General features: G+C 40.7%; 1 protein-coding gene across 1 annotated transcript; it reads right to left on the reverse strand.

The window, feature by feature from the left end:
• Positions 1-674: 674 nt before the first annotated feature.
• Positions 675-21,365, reverse strand: LOC119728083 (adhesion G protein-coupled receptor L3-like). The gene is made up of 27 exons (XM_038200157.1): positions 21,321-21,365; positions 20,807-20,846; positions 19,069-19,373; positions 17,871-18,024; positions 16,001-16,111; positions 15,173-15,327; positions 14,688-14,846; positions 13,272-13,419; positions 12,144-12,592; positions 11,838-12,059; positions 11,210-11,425; positions 10,730-10,798; positions 10,110-10,224; positions 9,557-9,679; positions 9,043-9,239; positions 8,432-8,496; positions 7,889-8,030; positions 6,957-7,069; positions 6,213-6,318; positions 5,694-5,847; positions 4,972-5,038; positions 4,711-4,777; positions 4,057-4,142; positions 3,506-3,626; positions 3,175-3,216; positions 2,938-3,003; positions 675-2,287 (listed from the first exon to the last, which is right to left on the reverse strand). Exons 1-27 carry the CDS (start codon positions 21,363-21,365, stop codon positions 2,189-2,191), a joined length of 3,636 nt encoding a protein of 1,211 aa, XP_038056085.1. The 3' UTR covers positions 675-2,188.
• Between the last annotated feature and the right edge of the window lie 1,946 nt (positions 21,366-23,311).

Below are 23,311 nucleotides of genomic sequence, written 5' to 3' on the forward strand. Positions count from 1 at the left end.
TTTGGTGTCTCACTTCCGAAGGGGGTTGCCCTTGGGTACAGGCAAGTTGGGATTGGTTTGGGGGTCAAAATGTCAAAGGTTAAGGACACAATGGTGAGTTAAAGGTTAATGGTTTCTGGCCGGTAACTTAAGTTAGATATTAGATTTTGGTGGCTTACTTCGGTAGGGGGTTGCCCTTTGGTACAGGTTTGGTACAGGCAAGTTTGGATTGATTTGGGGTCAAAAGGTCAAAGGTCAAGATCATAGTGGTGAGTTAAAGGTAAATGGTTTCCGGGTGATAATTTGAGTTAGAAATGAAATTTTGGTGTCTCACTTCCGTAGGGGTCTGCCCTTGGGTACAGGCAAATTAGGATTGGTTTTGGGTTCCAAAGGGGCGGGCGACCGTTATTGCAATCCGGTCGCCACTAGAGGTATAGTGACTGCACACATCATGCACACCTCTAGGGGCGACCGTTATTGCAATCCGGTCGCCCCTAGAGGTACTAGTGACGACACAAAACATGCATACCTTTAGGGGCGACCGTTATGGCAATCCGGTCGCCCCTAGAGGTACGCGTCAGCTGTAATAACATGTACAGGGATTGCAATCAATCGATTGGCCTGACATTTATTCACAATTATTGCATTAATGGGCAGAACTTTTTTACTTAACACACAAGAAATCAAGTGTTTTATTAATTAAACTGACATTTATTTTTACATTGTACATGGGTAACTAGAACAAAATACAAGTTATCAGTCAAATATAGTGATCATGTTAAGCTACCTAAATAAACAACTAAATTTTGATAGATAAATAACCGATTCATATTTACAGTTGATTGAACAATGCTCATTCATTGCATTCAAGTCCTCTAGAATAGACTTCCCGATTCCAAACCTGTCATTCAACCGATTTGCACAACTTACAACCGCGAAGCAACCAAGATAAGGTCCTAAAACTTCACCCTAGCAAACGATTATCGTCTCCTCCCTACAAATGGCTTGCGAGCAACAGTGCCCAGGGAGCATTTGAGGAATCCTTGTGTCATCTCCAGAAATAAATAATGCTTATAATTATAATAATAATAATGTGTAAAACTGTTTTTCATAAACACAAATACATGTACTTCAATTACATATTAATTTTAAATGTTCATTCAATTTGGGTAAAAAAGGTTACTTTTCAATGCTCCGATGTGGAAATGTACGCCACAGATTTCTCTTTTGTACTTCTTACAAAAAAATACAATTGTGTGTTTTATACAAAGAACATTTTATAACATAAGTGCTACCGTGCATCGACTTGTTTCATTTAACACAATTAAGCGAGTCGATCAAAATTCACCACAGAAAACAGTAGTTTGAATGTCTGTATCACTGGTTACCAATAGCCGTGCGCATTGTAATGTACAGCAGGGAGCCAACTGCATTGAGGTTTCGAAATGCCGTTTGACCATATATGTGGCACTTGTTTACGAACTTGGATGTTGTCGTCACGTGATGCCAAATTTCAGCAAACGGTTCTCTTCTGCACTGTGTATATCACCTGCAATAAGCCAGTTCAATATTTCAACTACGCATGCACACAATGATATGTGTCACGGGTCATTCGGGATAATCGAAGGCGTAAAGAACGCGCTCGGAGAATGGGCTTCCACGTAACAGCGCGTATCATCACGTCAGCGATTTTATCCCAAATGGCCTTTTACTTGGGCTACGTCATCGAGATACCGAACTGGCTTATTATGTGGGCCAAATAACATGCAAAAGATGCTTAAATGTTTGGGTTCCTCGGCGGTTGCCTGTCGGCATGACGTCACAGGGCACATGGTGTATATCTGGACTAGACAGCTTCTAACTTTGTTTTAACACGTGTGCGCAAGGTTCGTCACGAGTTCACCACTAAAAATCGTTGACCGAACCTGCTCTTTATAGGCAATCATCTTAAAGATCTGTCTGTACAGCCAGGGCGAATATGTTTTTTAAGAGGAATCAGGGCGATGTAACGACGCCATGGTGTAGTTAAAAACAGACGTGAATCCCAGGTTATTTAAGTAATTTTTATGGGTTGCTATCAATAAAAAATTATTTGCAATTTTGCAATTTTAAATATTGTACCACATAAAACTTGACCCTGGACGTAAACTGAAGTTCTGTAAAGATATACTTAATCCGAAACTGATACTGATTTAGCTATTGGCAGAACCTAAGCGTCGTCAGAGTTGTGGGTGCTGGGAGCGACCTTCACCAGCCTAATATGGGAAGTCTTATTGCTGCTCAGAGTCCACACATTGGTTTTCCCAACCTACCAATGAACAATAAAGAGTTAAAACTAATAATGAGGATGGCAAAATTGTATATGTTGAAAAGAATTCACAAACGAATGAGCAAGAAAACAGTCAACCCTATAAAAGTCCCCGGTCAGATTTGACCTGAAATTAATGTCCTGTTTGACCTGACTCTTTTCCGGGTCAAAATTACACTTCTCTTGATCAATTTTCGATCCCGTTTGCAGGCGCGGATCCAGAGGGGGGGGGGGTGGTGTTGAGGGTCACCCCCCCCCAAGCTCTGTCCCAAAAAAAATTCTTATACAAATTCCTAAAAAATAATTTGAAAATCCCCCCCCCCCCCCGCTGTGACACCACAAAAAAACTGTTTAATGTCCGCCTGTTTAAAATACGGTACACCATTTTGTAATGAGTGTTAATAATCGTCGAATTTGAACAGCGCCCCCTATTGAAATTGGTACCAGCCCACCCCCCCCCCTCCCAGTTTTTGATTTAACGGAGGCCAAGTGTCCGGAGAAAAAAACTTGTGTACATTTTCAGAGTTTTTGGCTGATGAAACCCACCCCCCCCCCCCCCTTGCGAAAATTCCTGGATCCACCCCTGGTTTGACTTTACGGTGAGTTTCGAGATGGTTAAATAAGAACTACATTGGTTAAACAAGACTTACATTGCCACTACTGTCCATGTTGCGGTCGGCCCGTTTCTTCATTTCGTGGCGCAGAGCAGTGCGAACCTGAGTAAAAATGCAATTAATGAACATCAAACAGGTGAAATCCACTCGCAAAATGTTAAGCAGCAGTGAAGTAATTTTTTTCAGACGACCTGAGTCAACCTGTATAATATTTACTCCCTCTCTCTTAACACTGCCACTTGTTGCATTCCGCAAAAATCTACAATTGCTTACCTCGGAACTCAGAAGGCAGTAAAAGACGAACATGAAGAAACCCTGCAACAAAAAAATACAAGATTTTTTACTTTCTCTTTTAATGAACACAAACATGAAGACACAAAGTTACATAACTCCTTCAAAAGTGTTCCAAAGTAATGTATGGAATGTCATTTATATGGTATTGAAATATGACCTGGTTATAGCCTCAACCAACACGTGCACATGTTCAGATTACAAAACTGAATCAACTCTTGCAGGGGAATTGTAACACTAATCCATACATTTTTAAGTCCATATTCGTATTTGGTCCGAATTCCAAAATTGGTCGTTTCAATTGTTATCCTACCTGCAAGCCGTTCAAGATGACAAATGCATATTCCAGGACGATGCTGTATTGAGTGAACAGTCCAATGATCCACGAGATACCAAGCAGGGGTACCAACATCAACGCGCTCTTACAGGCGGCCCTGTAACATGGATAATTGTAAGCACTTCCGAAAGATCAAAGAAGGCATATTGTCCAAATACATGATGATACCCGCGAAGTATATACTATATACTTCAAATGAAGTATTCATCTTTCATCATTACTTTACATTTAAACCAGTAGATGAGTAAACGTAAATGTATTGAAACTGATGCATGCTACTCAGCCCTCTCCCTCTACATATTTCTGAAATATATGAATCAAATGAGAGATACAAAAAAAGGGGAAATGAGATCCCTGCTCCGTTTTTGTTTTCAAATTTGTCACAGCCGGCTGACCGGTTGGTATCCCCCCCCCTTCCCTCAATATTTGCTTCTTGATTCACTCTTGGTTGAGAATTATTTAAGTGGCAAATTATTCACCATGGCTTTAGACTAAAAGAAGAAAGGCCTCCATTTCCATTCATTTACCTGATACGGTCCAAATTAGTCTGACACTTGAGGGCGGCAGCACGTGTGACAACCACCACCACCATGACAAGAACCATCATGTTCACCTACGTCAAGAAGAAGCAAAGATTTACAATACGTTTGCAGTTGCGCCATAAGTTATTGTAAGAAAGTTATTCATTTCATTGTTGAATGTGTAACAAACTATGAAAACTGGCGATTTGAATATCTACATCGTACACAAACAAGGGCCAGATGTAGTTGTAAATAACGTTTAGCTTAATGGGCTCCGTGCGCCAACATTTGGGCGCCCTTTTACCAAGCAACGACGTCCCATGGGCGGGACTTTTAGCTGGTTGACGCGCACCGTTTCTTGTGTGTGACGCACTGACGCACGTACGCAAGGAAATTTGTACTGTGTACACGCAGTGGTATGGCCGCGCGTCGCGGAAAAATTGCTGCCAGGCAAGATGGCGTCGGTCGGTCACCCCCAACTGTACTTTCTTTGCCGATGAGGGGGTATTTGTGAACGGAGCGGATACCTTATTGATTAAGGTGGGTATGGTCTTGTTTCTCACTAGGGTGGAAATGAGGGAACTCATTAGCTGCAGTGATTAATAAACAACACATTTCTAAATATACAACCTTGGAAATTGGTAAAAAGAAAACCCTTACCGTGATAATGAGAATGACAGGCCCGACAAAGGCCCAAATCAACCCATCTTGGGCGGTCAACCAGCAGCTGAAATAACAATTCATATTAAAAAATACGTGTACTAAAGAATGTACACGTTTTGGGGTATATCGCACATATATCTACTGATTACGGAATATCAAAGACGTATTATGGTTGATTGTAGCAGTGGTTTTTTCTACGTCTTAATCGTTGCAACTGTCTCTCAAATAAAGTGATCAATGTTACATTGTTAGTCTTACTGTGCTCCAGCTCCATACAGTTTGTATTTGATGCCAAGGGAAACCCCAACCACCAGGGCGGGAACACCTGAGCAACAAAAATAGGAAGAGACACATTGAATGTACAGTTTAGGAAATCCAGAATGAACAGGTACAAATGCTAAAACATCAGTATGCACTGAAAATACAACTCAAAAGGAAATGAACAACTAAAAAAGAAAAGTATGTGGAGGAGAATTATGCCGACTATTATGGGGCGTAGTGGTCCATGCAATACCACATACGAGGAAAATAACATTTGAGAGCAATAAGTTCAATCTCAATAATTTTCTTTTTTACTTAGTCATCAGTAACAATATTGTAACATAGCTTATGCACGTCAGTGTTACCTTTCACTAACAAATATAATGCACAACATGTTTCAGTCATATGCCTATCGGCTGAGCGAAGCACAGCTGAAAGGCCATCGATTATATTATTTGTTGCCTAAAACAGGCAAACAAGTGTATCAGTGAATGGGAGGTGTGTTACTTACCTAACACCATGTGAATGAAAGATATCTCTTAGTGAGGTTCTGAGAGGAACCATTTGGTTAAACTCGATGTTTGGAACAGTAGGCTCTGCTCGTCATCAGACTGCCGGACTCTTGCTGGTGTACCGCAAACCTCCCATTCACTGATCATGTCCACAATGCAAACCATTAAGTCTTATTTTAAACAAGGGTATGTCTTTGGCTAGCTTACCCCATCCTACCACGTAATACAAAGGCAGTTTGCTCCCTCCTTGCTCAAAGACGGCAATGACTTGACGGTACAGATGGACTCCTTCCACCAGGATCCAACAGAACACGGCCAGGAACAGGTAGTGAAGACTTATGGCCACGATCTTACACGGAATCTGAACGTTCACAGGGAAATGATTAATGGTTTAACAATAATTAAAACCGCAAATGCACTACATATTCTTGGTCTTAAAAGGAAAGCGGTAGAGGTAAAGAATTCATATTTATAAAAAAAAAAGGAAATAAGGTCGTCTGTATTTGCGTTGATGCTCATCATTATGTCCTTGTGTAACAATAACAAATAATAACATGTTGCCTTTATAACAAAATAGAAAGGGCAGACCGCAGCTTCAAAATATGGGTAGTGTTCATTTTGTGGCTACAAAAAACTTGGACTGAATATACCCGATAAACCCCTTATAGCCTCATGTTCAATAACATAAGTACGTACAAATGGATTGATACAAATATCATGCCATACCAATTCAAGGTTTGATGCCACGCCCAACAGGAACAGCACCATTGCCAATAGCAGTGCCGACATTAAGTTCTTATGAATGGTTAGGCGCTCTGACGCCAATGAGGACCTGCAAGGATGAAATATATTAATGGGAATCAAACTTCCCAAAGTTGTCTCATAAACTCAGGGGGAAAAATCATTGTCTTTTGTTCCAAACCAAAAGGTTAATGTTCGCCTGCGTTGTCTGATGAAGTAACTGTAGCTACGAAAGTTTATTCCATAATTTCATTTTAGCTAGTCTTTAAACTGCTTCCTTCGTTATATACATGTATCTAGCAGACTAACACGACTGTATACGTTTTTCGTTTAGATTATATTATATGATATATATTCTTGAAGCTACGCTTGAATGGGAGGCATATGGCACAGTATAATACTCATCTGTCTGTAACCTGGGTGCGAATCCCCCAACGGAAAGTCCATATCTGATATCATCAGTGAAAATGTTCTCACAAGACTTTTTTTTAGGGCTTCTCACCCACTTTCAAAAACTTAACGTGTCCTTACATTGATTGCCCCTCACCCGTAAAGGTTTCTTGCAGCCATAATGACTTCGGAGCTTTCATGTCTTGTTTCCAGAAATAAATGAAAAATACCAATCTAGTCCTTTTTTAACCAAAATGGAACAAGCATCAGAGGCAAAATACCACTGAAAGTAACAGATAATACATCCAACTCGTCTAAAAGGTCTAGGTATTAGCATACCCAAGGTAAAAGAACACCACCAGTGCAATGACGAGAGACACAATGGAGATAGTCGAGCAGGTGTAGGTCAGAACCAGCAAAATATTGCCATGGATGTCAGAATCAGAAGTCACCTAATACGGAAGGAAAAAGGATAGGATGTGTAGCTGGCTTATACTGATGCTTAGGGGCAGCATGCATCTTTTGGTTAGTTTAGGAAAGAGCAGTTTAATAATTACTCGCCTTAAAACGAGGTTGGTGGCTGCAATCATTCGCTATTAAAGTTATTGTGTTACGTTAGCCTGACATTTAATGCGTATTTTATTTTTTTTTTGCTGTCAAGGGATACTGATATGTGGTGTAGCAATATAACAGTAGTATATTAGTAGTTCTGTAACAGTATAAGCATGATTGAACAATATAGGTCACCTGATCAGCGTCACGTGACAAAGAATGTGAATATCTGATACCATCCTCGATCACAGTCACCTTTTTTTTTGCTTCGAAAATCCGTGAAACATAGGTGTCTTTGCTCAGATTGTCGAAGTACACTGATTACCTGGGTTAATTTTATCCAAGATACGGCGAAAACTGCAATTACCCAAAATTGGGTTGTTCTATAATCAATTGTTTGGGTTAAAATTTCCGTAAAATTCAACCAAAAGTTGTAGTCATACAAGACCAAATTTAATTTGGACTTGTATATTGACTACAATTTTTGGTTGAGTTTAACAGAAATGTGGTGATCCCCCACAGCAGCAGCCACAGCAGGGGCATTATATTGAGTCTGGCCCAATCGCTTCGAAAGCGAGATGGGCATTCCGTTCCTGTGAACACAGGCTCGCCCCTTTACCTTTTTTTACCTTTTACATGGCGGATGTTTTTGTTCTCAAGATCTTGCTTAAATTACCAGGTTTACATAATTTGCAGGAAGAATCAATAAAGATGCTTACAGGTTTGTCAACCACTTGCATCAGGACTGCAAAATTTGTTGTGTGGTTGCAGAAACAAGACACTGCATCTTCCGTTTCCTTGTCTGATTCCACAGTGTAGCAGCCAAAATCGGACCACCTGCCACTGCCTGGTGTAGAACTACTGTGTGAAAGAAATATAAGAAGTATAAGTTTACGGGTATCGCCAAAACATCGGGTATCGTCAAGAGCTGCGTCCTATCAGAAAAATATGTTGTTACAAAACAAATCGATAACACGTATAATCGACTGCTGCAAAACAGTGGGATCCTGTAAAATAACATAAAAAATACAGTGGAATCTGACGTAAATATACAATGATCAGAGAAAAAACAACAGTAGAATTTACTTTGCAAAAACAGTAACTTCTGATTATTTTATATAAGTTAAACGTAGGTATGAGTGACACACTTTTACAAAAATATTTAAAACAAAAACAGCGTCAGAATATAGAACAGAAAAATAAACAAAATAGCAAGCAAAGGTAGTATTCAACTTATTCTTTGTGGTATAATACATAGTCACCTTTTATTAAACTCCCAAAACACACAAGTGAATTGTGGCCGCTCGTGTTCCTCGATAACTACATCCTGTAATGTAAAAGAACAGAAAATTCATAGTTAAACTTTGAGCTATGATTCGCTATAATGGCAGTAATTTCCTTAATTTCAATGATGTTCATGAGATTTTGAGTTTACACTTCCTCAGTTTGTCTATAGAATGTTCCCAACTTAATTTATGAAGTATATTGGAAATTTGAGACCCATTTTATGTATCACCTTATAAGCGTTTACAAGGTGCTTCGGCGCATTAAGCACCTATGCTGCCAGAAACACCGGGGCGAACCCCTTCTCTTAGCGATAAGTGTTACATGGTTACTGGACCTACGTATACAGCTTTACGTTCAATCCAAAGAGAGAAGCAATAATAATGGTTAAGTGTCTTGCATGAGGATATAAGTGTCAAGACCGGGACGCGAACCCGCAATCTGCTGATCAGAAACACCATCAGAGCTTGGGATCGGTGCTCTACACCTCTCGGCCATGACACTCCACAATTCAACACTATAATTACCTCAAAAAACGCATTAAACCAGAGGTAATCGGATTAGAAAGTGTTGAGTTGTTTGAACTTACTCCCACATCTTTTGGGGTCGAATATGACACTGACATTGATATTTGGTCGCTGCTGGATGCCATGACAGTCACGATGTCGTTCTGAAGTCGCTGTCCTCTCTCCGGTGTCATGGCCATGTCATCGTCGGGGATGTCCTTCGGTGACATAACGGCGATATTTCTAAACACTCCACCGACAAGAAGAGCCCTCTCGTAAGCTTTTATTTTCAAATGATAGGAGAAATAAATAAAATGGCGTCTGTCAGAAATTGTGCCTTATTAAATAATGTTGTTGGTGTAATTTGCTTTAATTAGACAACTTGGAGGCTTTCGAGAAATGTCTCCATCATTCGTATGGCTGAAGAAGCCTTTCGTTCTTTGCGCAATATTAAAACAATCTACTTACCAAGTCGGCCTTATTGCTGATAACTTTCTTTTTTAGAAACGTTGCATAGTCATACCATATTTAGAAGTATTCCTAAAATGAGGGTTTTTTTTACCACAAAAGGCAGTAAAACAAACCCCAAAGTTTTACCGGAAAAGTTCTTCTCTTGAAATTCTTGGGCCGCGATTGCAGCTGCGAATTTGGCGTCCTTGCTCGTCCAGTTCCACCCAGACAGAAGGAGATCGTCCGGAGAAATGTCGTACAGGTTAAGGCCTAAACAACACAAGATGAATGATTTTGAGACACATGTCTATGAAACTTTAATTGCTGGTACTGTTTATTTATCTTTATTATTTTCGATAGGAAATAAGCAGAGGCTCACGAGGCTGTACAGTAGTGGAGTAAATAAAAGAGGCGCGGCCATGGGGAAGACAAACATTAGCTTTGGTTGCTAAAACATATTTAGTCACCCCTATCCCCAACTCCAAAAATGACTGTCCCCGCCAGAAAGTGAGTCCCCCCCCCCCCTTGGGATGAACTACAGTTACGCCACTGATACGTTTGTTCTGTGGAGCGTTCATACGTAAAAAATAGAATAATACTTTGTCGTATGAAATAGAGGTCACTGACGCCAAAGAACAATGATTAGGTCAACACTTCATTCATGGATTCAGTTAACAATATTCGAACAATGAAATGTTACCGATATTTTCTGAGACTACTTCAACTGAAGACTTCTTGTTAAGTTTCGTCCCTACTTTCAAGGCCATTTTCTCCAAAGAGTTGATAATTTGGATCGGTCCTGAAACTTGTTCGTCCTAATAGCAAAAAATAAGAGAGGAAATAACACTTTAGTTAAAATAGTTAGTGCATTAATTCTCGAACGAACACAATTAATGCAGCCACACAACTCGAATGTATGTAATGCAACAAAAAACGCAAGACGGTCTGTATCTAATAAGCAGAATTGTTCATGCACAATCAATCAAACGTATAATAATATTTGAGTACACGGTCGAACGCAAAATGATTCTTTTATGACTTTTTGGTATAACTTGCAGCTATCTTGGTACAAATTGCACTTAACTTGGTTAAACGTGATATTTCTTTGCATGTCTGTTAATGTTGTAAGACTATAAGTTGGTGCTAGCAAATGGGATTTAACTTAGTAATAACAAGTTGTTAACTTGGTTTAACTTGGATTAACATGGTAAAACTTTGTGTTGACTTGATATGATTCGGTTGATCTGGTTCTTGTAAGAACCACCTCTCTCGTTTTTTTCATGGTATAATTGTATATGTTTATCGTATATGAGCACCTACCACTTCCGCCTCCTTCCAAGAGTCTTCATTACCAGTGTCCAGCAGGTTGCTCCCAACATTCACCATTCTCTGCAGGTTGATAATACATTTTTGAATACCTTCTACCACTCTGACATCGAGACATGAATATTATACTTGTTCCTCGACATTGACAGTTTTACAAGGGTTCAACATGTAAATGTGAGTTTTATAAACCTTGCTTTCTCAAGAGTAACCAATACTCCAAATTCTATTTAATTTGTAGCAGCTAATGTATGTGAATGACAGTCTGACAGAGACTCGGCATAACTTGTATCCTGATGTCAACAGTGGGTATACGTCACCACAATGCCATGCCCCTCCCCAGACTGGACATTAAACCTCCGTTACACCACTGGTTGGTGTTTTAAGTGCCCACATTCAATCATGAATCGAAGAATGCACCCCGCTATTATACCAGTGCATTGTCCATACTATATACGTGGAAATACAAATCAATACCTCTAGCGCAACTTGGGAGCTGCCAGCGTCACTCGAGTCCCAGTCTGAGTTGGCAACAGAGTCTAGGAAGTTAACGGAGGCGATTAAATCTGTGGACGGGATACTCTCGGTCCTGTTGGCGGTGACTTTCAGGAGGACTTTCAGACCGACTTCGGACACTACTGTGGAGATACCAGTGCTGCTCCCAGAGAGGGAGTTGCACAGAAAGGCAGTATCCTACAAAGGAAAGGAACATGCAAATTAATTGATACGAGAATTATGGACTTAATCGTCAAAATTAGCTTGATTAGCTTGTTCTTTTAATGAATAAATTAAAACTGGGATGTAAAAAAATGATTCCCTACCTGTCAAAATTTCACAATAATTTTCATGAATGAGACAAATTGGTGCGTTAAGTTTGATACGTTTTTTGATACGTTTTTTGCACGCCTAAAAATACAAGATCGAGTAAGTTTTTAATATATTGATTTACGTTTTGTTTGGAATATCATTGCGAGGTTTGAAATTTAGCATTTCTTCAACTGTCCTATCTCCTGGTCACTTCAGGCTTCCGAAGACTGAATTTTGAAGAACTGTGTCAAGAAAATGAGTTAACAAAGAAATACAAGGGCAAGATAAAACTAGATACCTGTTCGCTTAGTCCTTGTGAGTCCGCTTCCAGTCTTAAAGCATCCAGAAACTCTTGAGATTGTCCGGGACCAGTCTCGCTATAAACTCCATCAGAAAATGTTAATTCCGTGGCTATCACAGCTTCAACTGGTAAACACACAGGCGCCTTGGTGCTGTAAAGGCCCGGAATTTCAACAGATGATGTCATCAACAAAGTAGTGTAGTGAGCCGTTGAAGGAACCTCTGTTGTCGGCTGTTTTGTTGTGGTTGGTGAATAAGTGGTGGTCGGTAAAACAGTCGTTGGTACATCTGTGGATGGAACAACAGTCGTTTGTTGAGAGGTTGTGGGTGCTGCAGTGGTTGTTTCAGAAGTTGTGGGCGCTGCAGTGGTTGTTCCTGAAGTTGTCGATGCTACAGTTGTTGTTTCAGAAGTTGTCGATGCTTCAGTGGACGGCTTTGCAGTTGTTTTGGCTTCCGTTGTAGTGCGTTGTTCTGTGGTTGGTTCATCCGTGGTTACTCTGGCTGTGGACAGCTCTTCTGTCGTTGTCAGTGCCACCGTTGTTGTCTGTGTCTCCGTCGTGGTAGGATTGGTCGTCGTCTTCTCGGTAGTTTGCGACATTTCAGTGGTCGGTTGGGCAGAGGTTGCAGCCGATGTCAACCACCTTTCGGTGGTTGTGTTCACAGGTACACAACTCTGCTCGACACAGTCGTACACCGGGCCTTGGCGACAATCACTATCCACTGCACAATTACCTGATGTGAGTATACAAGTGGCTTAGGTAATGAGGCTGTGAGATAAGGCTCTCTACGTCTGTGCCCGTGGCTCAGAATTTGGAGAAGAATTTTTGGAGAAGACTTTTTCGCTACGCGGCAACCAGTGGTCCGATTTTAATGTTTTTGGTATCAAAAGATGCGCAAAGCTCGAGGCTAAAAAGTCATAACAGCTCGGGTCGCGAAAACAATTTTTTTAGAGGCTATCACGGAAAATGTTGAGGGGGGGGGCGGATTCCGCCCCCGGCCCCTTTAGGGTTAAAAATTTTCAGAAGGAGGCCTGCTTTATACTATGTTTTATACAGACGAGTGTCTGATATAAGCAAACATTCCTGTGACAGAAATACTCAAGGAATATAAACGCGTTAAATGCTAACATAAAAGGGCATTTTTAACCCAAACACTATTAAAGTTGCCAAGACTTGAAAAAGCTGATAAACGGTCTTAAGACTTGTAACAATTAAGGCACGATAACAAAATTATTTTGAATTGCAAAATGAGCCACCTTTCCTACTGACAGCTGTATTTGGGAACCTTTGAGTAGACATTATGTTTATTGAAAATAATACTTTTCCTTTTTAACGTAAATTAAGACTTGCTGTTTCGATGTTAATGCAATTTATCAACAAAATTTAACCAAAAAACGGGAGAATCACAGAAAAAAACTCACTTGGAGCTCCGCCCTGTAAATTACAGCCAAGTAGTTCAAGACGTAATCCAATTTTTGAAGCTTGAGGATAAACAACCACTATTTTTATGAAGTCTGTTTCCACGGGATACGGGAAAATATTTGTCACGATTTCTGTTTCGTCCGAGTTCAAGGTGAAAACCTGTAAACAAATGATAAAACGAGTGGATGGGTTATTCTTGTTCGCTTGTCCCAAAGACATCCAGCCTATACAGTACTCTTTGTATCTCAGTGACTCCCTGTCACTGTTGAGAGCCGGGCAGTGCTATCGTATAGGGTAACCCAGTCACGTGGGCTACATCCGGCCATTTTGTACAGAGGCATGAAACTGAATATATATTTGTGGGATCTGGGACTAGCTTTACTAGGCTTGCCTAAGCTCAGTGTTGTAGAACAGGTACTCGGTACTCGTACTCAAGTACTACTCGAGTACCTTTTTCAAAGTACTCGTACTTGCACTCGAATGCCGAAGTACTAGTACTCGAAATGATGGTACTTGTACTTTGGCAGCAAAGTACTCATACTCGACATCTCAAAATTGTACTCGATCATCTCGTACTCGAATAGCAGTACTCGAAACCAAAATGGTTTAGCTTGACTTACCACGGCCTTCAATTTTATCGATACTTTCAGTTTGAAATGGTAGATTGGCTTGCGGAGAAATCAAAGTTTCCTGATTTCCTCTGTGCGCGTCCGAACAAACACAAGTCGGTGTGTTTATCGGTCTCACTGGGCCTGGGCCAATTACGCAAAATGAACCATTTTCCGTATGGCTGTATTCGGAATAGAAGTACTCGTAAACTCGTCCTCGGAAGTACAAGTACTCGAACACGGAGACCTGTACTTGTACTCGGAAGTACAAGTACTCGTAATCGTACTCGGTAACCTAAGTACTCGGCAGTAATCGGTACTCGGAAAAAAAAGTACTCGACTACAACACTGTCTAAGCTTGTTCGAATGTAGCATGTAAATAAATCGACTTATTGAAATAATTGTGAATAAAATGCGTTATTTTGAAACCACTTTTAGCTGTAAAAGAATTCACGAGTTAAGAATGGCTGCATTGTTTTAGATATACGGCAACATTTGTTCCCATCAATCTCCTTCAAATGAAAAGTTATGGAATGCATCGGCTACTTTTAAATTTTAAAGGCCAAAAATACAATACATTAAAAATTGCACCATAAGAAGAACTTCGTGATGACATGAAAATGCAAATGTAGCATGGTTTGAAGTTGCTCCCAAAGTATTGGAAGTTGACAAACTAGTTCCCGAGGCGAAGCCTCGCGGTTGACAAGAAAGTGATGGTTAATGGGCCAGTGAAAATTCGGCTCTCGCTCATGAATAATGTATGAGATGTAGAAATATCATATAGAATGCAAAGTCATATTTAAAAGACGTATATCTAACCTTTTGTTCGCCATTTTCCTGAATCGTGAAGATGGTAGCGAGGCCACCATACTCAACTGTTGCTGTTCTGATAAAATCACGATCAGGAAACCCCAGGATATAGATAACTTCACCATGTGTGCTCATGCCTGTTACTTTTGTGGTCTGGTTAAACTGTACCTATCAAAATAAAATGTAAAACGTACAAAGAACTATCAAATGCCTTTCAACTATAGTGTTCAATTGAAAACAAAATGTGTAAGGTTTTCAATCTTCCTTCCATAATAAATGAACACATTTCAGTACAGGTTTTAGAGCCATTACACAATGGCGGACATAAAAACATAAGACTACGCCAGCCAGTCATCAGCCAGCCAGATAGGTACGAAGAGGATATAGAGCTGGCCTCATGCGACCACCAAATAAAAAGTTGAAAATGGTTCTTAAAAACATTATTCCAACATGTTGAGTCTGGTTCCCTACCTCATTCCAGCAGATATTCTTACCATTAACCACGGGGCCGGGTCAGAATCTTCAGGGGACCATGCCCCAGGGTTACCAAGCCGTGCGTTCGTGTGTGGCCCAGTGGCGCGAGAGGTGGAGGCGGAAATTTGACAATCTTGGATCTCTCCGGACTCCAGACCAAGCGGGGACCAGCATTCTAATAATACCACAACAATGAATATCAAAGAAGAACATTTCGACAATCTCGAATCGAATAATTGCTTGAAAAAAATCATATGCGTTACATCAAAAAGCCTACTACTTTTTATTTCAAAACTGTTCAACTGTGGAGTGCTTTGGCCTCGTGGCCGTGGGCATTGAGTTCGTGGTCTGCGGGTAATCCTGCAGGTTGTGGGTTCGAGACCAGCCTGGTTAAATGGTGCATGTGTCCTTGGGCAAGGCACTTTGTCACTAATTGCTTCTCGCCACCCAGGAGTGAATGGGTACCTGTGAGGGCAGAGATGGTTATTGTGATTGATTGATTCTTGCTACTTCTTCAGCAATCAATGTGTCTGTATATTTGTAAAATAATTGTCTCGCAGAAGAAAATAAACACAGCTGGCTAGATTAGAACAAGTCATAGAGTTAAAACAATGACGTAAATGTTGAGTCAAACCTTTCTTCCTCAAAAATATTTAAATAAATCACGAAGGAAATTTTTTTTTACAATGCACCTATGATAAATTAGTTTCACACAAGACTTGAACTGTTTGAAATTTGGCTAAAACATTACCATCACTTGTAAGAATCTGTCCAAAACTGTAATCCGTTCATATGCCTAAATTTCATTTTATGGTTTTAAAATTCTGTAATGACGAAAGTTCACTCACCCATACACGAAGGTAGTCTATCTGACAATACAGCCGACACCGTGACTGCACATGCGCAATGTCCATTATCGCATAAACTGGTTGCATTACAGTCCGTAGCCATGGCACACTCTTGGAGATAAAACAAGATGCAAAAGAATGCGTTATTACGACATCTGGTTGCCTGATGGACAGAATAAAGCAGAACATTTCAGCTAAAAAAAAATAAAGCACAAAATTATGATAACCTTCGGCGTGGATGTGCTTGAGATTACATCTCTACCCTGCAGAATCCAACAGGGTCCAACTATTTCATACCCGATGGAGCCTGTTGCATTGAGCAGTAAACCCCTTGTGTACATTCCTTATGCAAAATGTTGGTTTCAGTAGGCATCTGAACCGCATTATAACGCCATGATGGACTCCGTTGGATTCAACGGACAACTGAAAATAAGGCACAGAGGATTGAGCAGGAAACTGCGGTTGCACTCTCTTGGATTTAGCAGGGTAGTCCTGAGGAACTATTAGGGGGTTAGACTTTTTTCCCCTCTAGAAACCTCCATGCGCGCGCAATCGTTAGCACATCAACACCATCAAATAGTGCTATAAGGTTAGCACAATCTTTTGCTATAGTGAACACAACTTTTAAGGTAACTGTTCTAAAGCAACTGCAACGAACACTTCACTATTGTCAAGACAACTCTGCAACGCAACGGATACACAGCCAACCAAATCCAGACACAAGATCTAAAACCACATCCCGACCAAAGGGTCTGCTATACCCAAGGTCAGCCCCTAGGCACAGGACAGTCACCCTCCCGTACATAGGCAGTCCCTTACACCACATCCAGCGCATTCTCAGCAACAACGACCGTGACATTGTTAGTGTCACAAAGACAGGCAGTGCCCCGAGACCAAACCTGGCATTTACAGGATTCCCTAGCTGTGAATGTACATCAGGGAAACTAGACGTGATTTCAACACATGACTGAAGGGACATAAACCACATGGCCGACGAGGGGACTAAACGGGGAATCCTTCATCATCAAGCCTCCCCACTGCGAAGACCACACCATCAACTGGCAACAAGCACAGCTCATCACCAACATCCAACAGTGGAAAAAAGAAAAGAAAAAGAGGCGCGAAGTCATAGTGGTGCAAATTTGATAGCTTGGGCTCTAAAACTGATAAATCGAGAACGTGTTGAGAAATACAGGGATTTTTGGGCAAAAAAATATGTTTTGCCCCTCTAGAAAAAATCCTGGCGACGCCCATGTTATCTGGCGACCTTTCCTTTAATGTATAGTTCCAATGAGTATTCTTTACCCACGAACCCCATCCAATCCCCATAGTTCCCCCTCAATAGAATTTCCTATGGGTCCTCTATACCCCTCGCACTTTGCTTGATGTTCATCCCAGCTGTAGGCCTACCGGCCACCATCCGTCTTACATGTTTCATTGAGCACGCGCAGCCCATTTAAGCATCTTACACGGCATCGTAATTAGTCACCTGTTAGAATCTCCCGTGATTCGTCCAGTTAAACCAACTGGTTCTTCTCAAAACCACACAACTCACAAGAGATATCATTCACATGGTGCTACCGCAAATCTCCCATTCATTGTTGAGTATAGCGCCATGAAATTGGGCCCTGATCTCATTAAGGAATACATGTAGTAAAACGTTAACCCCTTTACGTTTTATACTTCATAATCAACGAAATTATATAGATGTGTTTTCGCTTGAAGAGCTAAGTAAAACAATCATTACATTGTACACCTTTAAAACTTGTGCCTGCATATTACATCCCAGCTGAAGAAATTGTGCAGTAACGCACCAGAAGCAGAACAGAACTCATCACAGACATTAATCGAAATCACTCCTTAGGCCTACCAGTGCTGGGCTGTTCGTAGCATCCGTAGAGCTCCATACGCAATCCAATTAGAGGGTTTCTCACGATGACGAGGCGCACGTCTATCACACGCAGCGATGGCTCAAAGTCAAACTTCACGATTTCCCCTACCTCAGTGTAATTGGCCGAGAGAACCTGTTAGTGAAGCGCGAAAAGAGGTAGTTCCTGATTTAATTCTGGGCATAGACAATTTAGCTTGATAAAAGCAATGCTCGATTTTATTGCATTCTACAACAGGTTGAGCTGATTTCGACGAAGCATTATGCTACTCAAACTTAACCTGAAGTTTTGAAGATACGATATTACTAGTAGCATGACTTTATTGATTTAGGAATTTATTGATGATCAGACATACAATAAAACAGACATTTTAAAAAAATGGCAGGCCCGAAGATTGCTCACAAGCGAACTAAATCACAAGCAAAATACAAACCTTATACAGTACAGCGCAGTCATATAATTTTTTTTGAAGTAAACAATAGAGACATTCACCTAAGATCGCAAAAAAAAGACATTAAGGTCCAATTATAAGTTAAACAAAAAAACTTTAAAAGATATAAAAACCTTATCTAAGAAAAATAATAATTTAATAGAAATTGACCGGAGCCCCACTTTAGTACCTGGGTGGTTCATTTGAAAAATTTGTAAACAAAAAATTAGAAAGTTTGCGGACAGGGAAGGCAGGTTATCCTCTATGGGTTTCAAATAAAAAAATATACTTTTTGGTTACTCAAGATGCCGAGAAGGGCACATGTAAAGGACTTTCAGCAACCGTCAGTGGAACATTTAGGCTTGTTTTTGTATTGTTCAGAAACTGTATGTCCTTCCCTGTTTGGGGGCATAGACGGGGTATTGAAAGGAGACGTGATACATAATCACGTAATTACTGATTGCGTCAACTACTTTTCTGGATGTTGAACAGGGGCTAATTTCATTGAGCTGCTCAGCACAGCAGTTTGCTAAGCTTAGCAATTTTATGCTTAGAAAAAAAAGTAACCAGCCAAACCGCCATGATATTTGCTCATGATATTTGCAAACCCCGGCCGATATTTGCTTAGCAAACACATCTAATCAGCGAATTCTTCTCTGCTTAGAAACTCCGTGAAGTTGCGCCCCAATCATGGAACATTTGAGCTTACCCCCCAAAAAACATCTAATCACAATGGTCACATTACTCACTATTGGGTATCTAATCCATGCCATGTCGTCGCCCCTAACAAGAAGATGGAAATCGAAAAGAGTCCCTTCTGGGGGCGGGGCCGGCGAATCTGCAGCCTGGGTGCTAAGCCTGGTCAGCCAGGCTCCTTCTGTGAAGGAGACTTGGATCCAGGGATCGGAATCATACGACTTGGGTTTCCAGCCGGCGGAGGCATGGTGAAGACGAGCGTTGGCCGCCGGGCCCGTCGAGTCACTAGAAGATGCCGATATCATAGCGTCTGTTATCAGCGATGACTCCATACCCAGCGGGTTCTCTGCGCAGTTCACTGGCAAGCAACACCGTGAGGAAATCAGCAAATAGCTAAATCAGTTTAACAATTTTACAAAAAGCGCTTAGACTTATTTTGTTCATATCTGCCAGTCAACTATGAGGTCCAGCTTCAAAGTCAACGGTGGTGGATTTGGGCCTTTTAATTAAGAATCGGCGTTATTTTGAGTTCACGATGAAATTATCATTTGTAATTCATTTTGTTATGATATTCTAATTTTGTTAAATGATAAAGAATATGCATAGTGGCATCACGAAATGAGTACGGCTTCATGATCAGAGGGTCAGGGGTTTGAATCCAGTTACTGGCAATGTTTTGTCCCTGGGCAAGCCACTTGCCTCTCTCCGCCCAAGAGTATAAATTGGAACGCTACCAGCATCATAGCTGGTGAGTAATCACCCCTGCGATGGAATGACATCCCATCCAGGGGAAGATGGGCCACATTCCAGATGGGCCACATTGGCTCGTGACGGACTTTGCTTCCTATCATGATATGGCCCTTTGACTTTAAGGAAATGATAACGGTACCTGTGGAACATTTAGATCTACTTCATATAAAAGAGTGGAGATACTTAAACACTGAATGTCTTTAAGGTAACTTTGAATACATACATCCTAACATTTTGAAATATTAGTTTAAATTAAAACACATTACAGAATCAACAACACATGGTGCTCGAGAGGTTATTGGAAAAACGCAATTACTATTGTTTATCAGTGAAGGCGTTTCCTGCATAACTGCTTTGCAAACCAAGAACCAAATTTGTGCAAAGTATTCATCGAAGAGCAAAACAGTGTGTCTAAAAAAAATGCAAAAAAAATATACCGGAATGCCAAAAGGTAGCATGTGTAACCAACATTGGTATGATTTGAAAGATACGCTTCTCCATCCTAAAATGAGAAACAGTACGTGTAACAGTTTCATAAAATTTCGATTATATTTAAACGCATTTTATAAAGAAGTTCCAAGCTAATACAGAAGAAAAAATGTCAATATAGCGGGTCAGATTCGACCCGAAAATCCCAGTCAGATTCGACCATAACACTGATCCGTGTAAAATTGACACTTTTCTTAGTCAAAATGACAAAGACGTTGGGGTCAAAATAACACTTCTCCGAGTCAAATGGCCCTGAAAAAAAAATGACGACTTGGGGAATAGGCATTTCGACCCGGAAATGGTGAAATCTGCCCAGAATTTTGTTGGATCTGATCCCGGACTTTTACGAGCGTATGTGCAAGTAAAGACATCTACTTACGTGGCAAAAGTACACTCGCACATCAACTACTGTGCTGATAAAAGTACAAGAGTGGTCATTCAGGAGGAAAGAGAATAAAACGATTAAATGAGGGTGAAACATTCCTTATGAGCGTGCAAATTGTACACAGTGATAACTTCTTTGCACTGTACTCCAAAACGCAGGCAACTTACCCACGGATGAAACACAAATTTCCATTAGACGCAAAACAACCTGTGGTGTATGGGAAAAACAACCAAACACTTTAATGGTGCTCAATTGTTTTGAGATAAAATAAAGCAAACTTCAACTTTTATTGATTCGGAGTTGTGGTATGATACCAATGCGTATCCTCTATCCAATATTTGGGTCCAGCGCCCCAAAAATGGTTGAAAGCGGAGTGGGTTTTATAGATGCGATTATAGATGTTTATTAAAACAACATATTAACTGCTTTCAGAGTGCATATAATTCTGTTCAATTGATTTAGTGTGGCTATACTCTTTTCATGAGTCTGATGTGCACAATAGGTCGGACTTAGCCCATCATTGGCGTTACGGGGCAATCGGGCTAATCATTATACGATATCACTGCAAAGACTATGATGGTCAGTGATATATATTCAGTACGATATGTACAAAGAGGACATTCTGGGACCAGCAACAATGGCAACGAGTGGGTGGAGAGGGGTTCTAAGTAGGCTCCCTACCCCAACACATCCATCTTTGTAACCACCGCCAATCGTGGACCCCATATTGTCCCTAATATTCAATCCTTTCAACTTTTTACCAAAGCTCTCATTGGCTTTGTACTCGAATTTCAATCGTGGACTATCGGTCAATCGTGGACCTATATAGACAAAAGGGTTAGGGCACAGACGCGATTAACCGAGAGTCCACGATTGAAATTCGTGGACGTATTGTTTGTGCCCTAGCCCTTTTGTCCTAGGTCCACGAAGCCGTGTGTATTTGCCTGCAATTGGTGACCCCTATTGTCCCTCTTTTGTTTGTATCCTAACTTTTTAGGAAGACCTCCCATATGTTTTGTACACGATCGTAAATTGGGGACCTTCGGGAATTGGGTACCCTATTGTCCTCTATTGTCCAACGTCCCCTTTTGAATGCAGAAACAATCTCACTGGCGCGCTCGTTTGTTTATGGTGTAAAGAGAGGATTTTCAATTGTTCCTATTCCCCTTTCCCTTGTTTATATATATATTTTTTTGCAACAGCTCTCATTGGTTTTGTACACGTTTTCTAAGCAAGGTCGTCCAGGTTCCTGTCCGTAATTCATGGATGATGCTGCATGTGTGTGTCCTCGATTTACATCATAAACACGCACCCGCCCAATCCAACCTTACCCTGCTGGGTTCGCCACAGTGGTGAAGTTGTCTTTAGTTATTGCTTTCTCGTCAGCACGAAAAGTCCAGCAACAGGCAAATATGAGCGGATCCATCTATCGCAAGAACTCACATCTTCCATAAAGACTAACCTTCGTGTGCCTCGGTGATGAAGATCTGAATTCGGCCGCCGCAACAAAAACGTTCATGACCTACCTCGCAGCCACTGTGCTAGAACCTTTTACTTTCTAGAAACAACGTATACGTCAGTGCAGCATTCAAGGAGATGCCATTTTGTACACAGCCTTGGCTGAATTTTGTTAATTAAAATAAACTAGCGTGCACCGAAAGCCCTTGGCGTGAGCGCTGATCGATACAAGGTCTTGTTCGTCGTAATGAAAAATTACTAATTGTTGTCTTTATTAATTTCGACAGTGGTCGATGTACCGTGAAAGAAGTACATTGGGCGTGCTGACTACATGAGAAATTTAGGAGGAACCACAACCAGTCACAGCTTACAGTCTTTATTAGTATGGCGTCAACAGTGACATTCGAACGAAACACCCCGGAATTGAAGCCCCTGAAACCGATAAGTAGAGTAGGCTCCAGCTCAATTAGTCTCCCGTTAAAATTACAGGCTATGGAGATGTCTTACAGGAAGTTAAGGATTTTTAACGTCATACCCGTTTTACATGAAAACAATTAATGCTAGTTGAATTGACACGACGATTGATTTCTAATTTCCTGATTCATTCCTGAAAGAAAACTCATTTTCGTGAAAATTCCTTTAAAACCCCGACAGAACAAAAATTGTAAACAGGTTGAAGTTGAACATCGTTTCTTTTTCACTTAAATCGTTTCAATTTGGATAGACTGGCATGCGCAGCGTTCTATAGCTTCAATTTCCGGTAAAAGTAAAGTGCTGTTATCCAATAAAAATTTGCAGCATTTCAAGTCTATTTTCAATGATTGTACCCAAAAAACTCACGCGAATCGACGCATACTAACGAAAATACTTTTCAAACAACCGTCTCCTGGGTTAGTTTTCACAAATTCGAAGATATGGCCCAAAAAAAAGTCTCCGGTTTCTGGTTTGGAGCTTGCCCAAAAAGTGGTGCGGGGACGCGGCTTTTTTTTTTTTTTACCTGATTTTTTGCTTCAAATGTCGGCTGATGACTGCAAATGGTGTCCGACTAAACTTAGTGGAAATATATTGGAGTCCAGAGAGGCCACATAAAGCTTATTTATCGATCATAACCCCATCTAAAAACAAGTTAAAACTATGCAGCAGCAGGATTTCAGTCAAACCAGTGAGTTTGGCGGTTTTGAGACATCATCTTTTGTTGAAAAAAAACGCGCGCG

This window comes from Patiria miniata, unplaced genomic scaffold (genome assembly GCF_015706575.1).
Source record: "Patiria miniata isolate m_02_andy unplaced genomic scaffold, ASM1570657v1 HiC_scaffold_20, whole genome shotgun sequence".
In the NCBI taxonomy this organism is placed as follows: Eukaryota; Metazoa; Echinodermata; class Asteroidea; order Valvatida; family Asterinidae; genus Patiria; species Patiria miniata.

What these genes read in the sequence shown, in the direction of transcription:
- LOC119728083 (XM_038200157.1), bottom strand. Translation starts at nt 21,365, where the DNA reads ATGGGGTCCACGATTGGCGGTGGTTACAAAGATGGATGTGTTGGG. An exon ending in CATGGATTAGATACCCAATA is followed by an intron (nt 18,025 to 19,068) that starts GTGAGTAATGTG and finishes CTTCACTAACAG; the next exon opens with GTTCTCTCGGCCAATTACAC. An exon ending in TGCAAGTGGTTGACAAACCT is followed by an intron (nt 7,070 to 7,888) that starts GTAAGCATCTTT and finishes CTTCCGTATTAG; the next exon opens with GTGACTTCTGATTCTGACAT.